Here is a 4,189-nt window from a genome sequence, read left to right as displayed (position 1 = left end):
TATGAGAAGTTATCATTAGTGTCTGTATAGTATGCTATTCAAGTATTTATCCTTAATCTACATTATTTCATATGTTGTAAGTATCAAGTGCGAATACAAGGGAAGTAATGTGTTCAAAAAAATGACATTTCCAAAGAAAATAAATATACAACCACCACTTTTTCTAAAAACTATAACAATAATGAATTTTTTTAAATTTTTTTTGTAATATGAATGTACTTTAATATTTTAATAATAATAAATTGATTTAAAAAAAAAAAATTAAAATATAACTCAAAGGGATAAGATACTCTTTGATTGGAACTCACGAGTATGGGATCAATTAATCTGTCAAGAACTCTGTCAAAATCTTACTGTTTAAAATTCATAATATATATATATTTACTCATTTCCAGTATTCACGTTTGAATTTCTTTTTATAAAACTAACTTAATTAATTGTGCTAAAAAGAATACAACAGTTAAAAATCAACCAGTTCCATAATAGTATCATGATATCATATTGTATTACCATTAACTAGGATTTTTTGATATGATAATGTTAATAAATAAACATTATTTATTATATAACAATTTTATTAAAAGAAAAAAAGGTTTTCTAACTTATAACAATTGTTTTAAGTGTTAATTATATTACTAGCAATAATAATAGTAATATTACTAGTTACCTAATAGTATTTTATAAGTATTCATTCTTACTAGTAAAAATTAAATTATGAGATTTTTTTGTACAAATTGAAATAAATAATAGTATACTGTTTATCATGAAAAGTAATTAATCAAAAGAAAATATTGAAAATTAATTTATAAATTGGATCAAAATCAAATATCATTTAGAAGGTAATAAAAAAACAATAATATTTTAAGTATGAACTATTCATTTATTACCCTATTAATAATGGAATGATCAGTTCATATGGGCATATCTTTTTATTAAGGCACTCCAACCCGCAATAAATCTTTTTATTGCTCTATGATTTCTATAATAATTATTTAGTGGAAAATTACTGTAAATGCTATCTATTTAGATTCTAAAGTTACTAATATTTCAATTTCCAAATTTTCCATCGACTCAGACTACCTACAGTGCCGCAATAACCGGGTGTGTTGCGTGTGTTAAACACACGGGCCCAGGGCCCCAACCTATAATGGAGGGCCCAATGATAAAAATTGAAAAATATGTAGAAAGAAAGAAAATAAAACGATTTTGTTATAATAATAATATAATAATAATTAATAATGATTGGACAATAGATCGATTTTGTCTTGTACACAACGTTATCGTATATTAACGTTTCTTTTGCGACCCGTATAACATAAATTAAAAATAGTTTGGTTGCAATTGATTAAAGCGCGTCATGCGAAGGAACGCGTATTTTGACCGGCCTATATAGCCATATAGTATGAGTGTGTGACGCATCTCAATTAGGTATTGTTATTTATTTTTGTTATGTGCCACGCGGGAAAACCGCGATCGGGCTCGCTTTTATATTGCACGACGACGACGCTCGTTGAAAATGCGGGATCTTCGACAGTCTATGTTTTATATTCGGTCAATTGACAATAAGCTATCCATTTATTTAATTTTATTTACGTCTACAATAAATCATGCCGCCAAAAGCTTTAAGTGGAGCAGCTAAAAGAAAAAAAAAACACCAATTACAGTGTAATATTTTAAAAACCAATCAGAAGATAAATAATTTTTTTGAAAGCAGTCAACATAACAATGGTAAGTACAAAATTATTTCATGAATAAATATTGTTGACTAACAAGATGTTAAAATGTTAAATTATTTAATAGATATATATATATATTATAGATGATTGAAATTTTGTTATTTAATCTAGGTATTTATTAACAACTTGACTGCAATATTCATAATTCATACCTATATCATGGTCCGTGAGACTCTTTTTTTGACCTACTTAATTTAAATAAAAGGGTTAAAATTGAAATTAGATGGAAAAAAACTCAATAACTTCAAATGTATTTATATTACTCGATATACTATTATTGTAGGTACCTAAAATTAATTTTGGTTTAATAGTTGTAGAATGTGATGTGGAACTTGAAAGTGTTGGACAAATATCTAAAAATGATTTGAAGAATATTTTAGACTCAAAAGAAAATGGACAAGACACAACTAATACGTACACTGAAAATAATAACTCTTCTGATGTTAGCACTTCTACAGGTATACACTAGCTCAAATTTATACATATGTTAATAATATTTCAGTATTGTAAAATATTTTTTAATACCTATGTTTGTGATTTTAAGAATCTATTCAAATTCTATAATTACATTACACTTAATATAATTAAATTAATTTTGTTTTTATAGTTGTGGAATATGATGTGGGACTTGAAAGTGTTGGACAAATATCAGAAAATGAATTTAAAAGTATTTTAAACTCAAAAGAAGATGGACAAGACACAAATAATACATACACTGAAAATAATAACTCTTCTGATATTAGCACTTCTACAGGTATACACTAGCTCAAATACGTACATATGTTAATAATATTTTAATGTTGTTAAATTTTTTTTAATACCTAATATTTTTGATTTAAAAATTTCTATTTTATTCTATACTATTAATTATTATTATGTATATACTTTAATAATTTGATTTTGATTTTTTTCTATTATTACAAATGTATTACTTTTATATTATGCTATATTATAATAAATATTTTAAAACTTATAGATTTGAATAGTATGCTGAATCTCCAAGATGATTTCCCAACAGACATAGCCAAATTTCCATGGACTATTACTGATGCAAATTTAATAAGAAGTTTGATTTTATATGGACCCTGTAAGCCAGATATTAACTTTCCAGTAAATAATAATGGTAAACGTTTTTCATCTAGTTATTATTTTCTAACAACTAAATCTGGTACAAAAATTCCAAGAACCTGGCTATGTTATTCTTATAACTTAGACTGTGTGTATTGTGAATCATGTTGGCTGTTTGCTGATAGATCTTATGGCAAATTTAAGTGGGATTGGATTTATGGTATTAATGATTGGAATCACTTGTCACAAAGTATTCAAAGACATGAATCATCTATTCAACATTTGGATGCTGCCAAAATTCGTTCCATTTGGGTTAAAAATGAAACCATTGACGCTAGTTTAGAAAAACAATATACTGATGAAGCAGTGAAATGGAGGAATGTATTGAAAAGGTTGATAAAAATTATACTTTCTATAACAGCAGGAAATTGTGCTTTAAGAGGGAATGAAGGAAGCCTAAAAATTAAATGTGCCACCGAAGGAAACTTTTTAAGAACAGTTCGATTACTCGCAGAGTTTGATCCTATTCTAAATGATATTTTAAATGATGAAAATCAAAAAATTAAGTATTTAAGTTGGTCTATTCAGAACGAGTTGTTAGACATTTTGTCTACAGAGTTACGTCATTTAATTTGTAATAAAATAAGATCTAGTAGTTTCTTTTCTGTTATATTAGACTCCACTCAAGACATAACCAAACAAGACCAAGTTAGTCTTGTAATTCGTTATACTACATTAGATTTTGAAAAGAAACAAATACAAATCAAAGAGTCGTTTCTCGGTTTTTATTCACTATCCCATCATGGTGCAGCAAATTATGTAGAACTTTTAAAAAATACATTAATGAGATTGGATTTAAATATTATGAAATGTCGCGGTCAAGGATATGACGGAGCAGCAGTGATGAGTGGTTCAATAACAGGCGTTCAAAAACAAATTTGTGATATTGTACCTAACGCTATATTTGTTCATTGCTGTTCTCACAATATAAATTTGGTTTTATGTGATGCTGCTAAAAGTACTAGAAAAATACAATTATTTTTTGATACTGTGCAAGACATCTACAATTTTTTTAGCTCAAGTTCGCCAAGATGGGCTCAGCTAGCCTTTGGTGAAGAGTACGGGAATAAAATAAATAAAATAACTTTAAAAAAAGTGTGTCCTACTCGATGGAAAGCAAGACACAATGCTTTATTTTCATTAAAACACAGATTTGTTGATGTTTTGAAATCTCTTTCTAATATCCAGCTTTCAAGTTCCAAAAAAGATGAAATAAATATGGCTACAACTTTAAAAAAAAAAATGGAAAATGCTGAATTTATAATTATTCTATGTATATGGGAACCTATTTTAAAATCCTTACAAGTGGTATCAAAGAGTATGCA

At 26.8% G+C, this 4,189-nt stretch overlaps 1 protein-coding gene across 1 annotated transcript; it reads left to right on the top strand.

The window, feature by feature from the left end:
- Positions 1 to 958: 958 nt before the first annotated feature.
- LOC112681119 (zinc finger MYM-type protein 1-like) lies at positions 959 to 4,182 on the top strand (the record flags this gene model as incomplete). Its single annotated transcript, XM_025551386.1, has 4 exons — positions 959 to 1,986; positions 2,048 to 2,194; positions 2,344 to 2,490; positions 2,713 to 4,182. A coding segment is annotated over exon 4 (1,459 nt), but the record flags the coding sequence as incomplete, so codon positions are not given.
- Between the last annotated feature and the right edge of the window lie 7 nt (positions 4,183 to 4,189).

Source organism: Sipha flava, unplaced genomic scaffold (assembly GCF_003268045.1).
Source record: "Sipha flava isolate LNK unplaced genomic scaffold, YSA_version1 18596_pilon_pilon, whole genome shotgun sequence".
Taxonomy (NCBI): domain Eukaryota; kingdom Metazoa; phylum Arthropoda; class Insecta; order Hemiptera; family Aphididae; genus Sipha; species Sipha flava.
The sequence above is the reverse complement of the archived record's forward strand: the minus strand, read 5'-3'. Positions and strand labels throughout refer to the sequence as shown.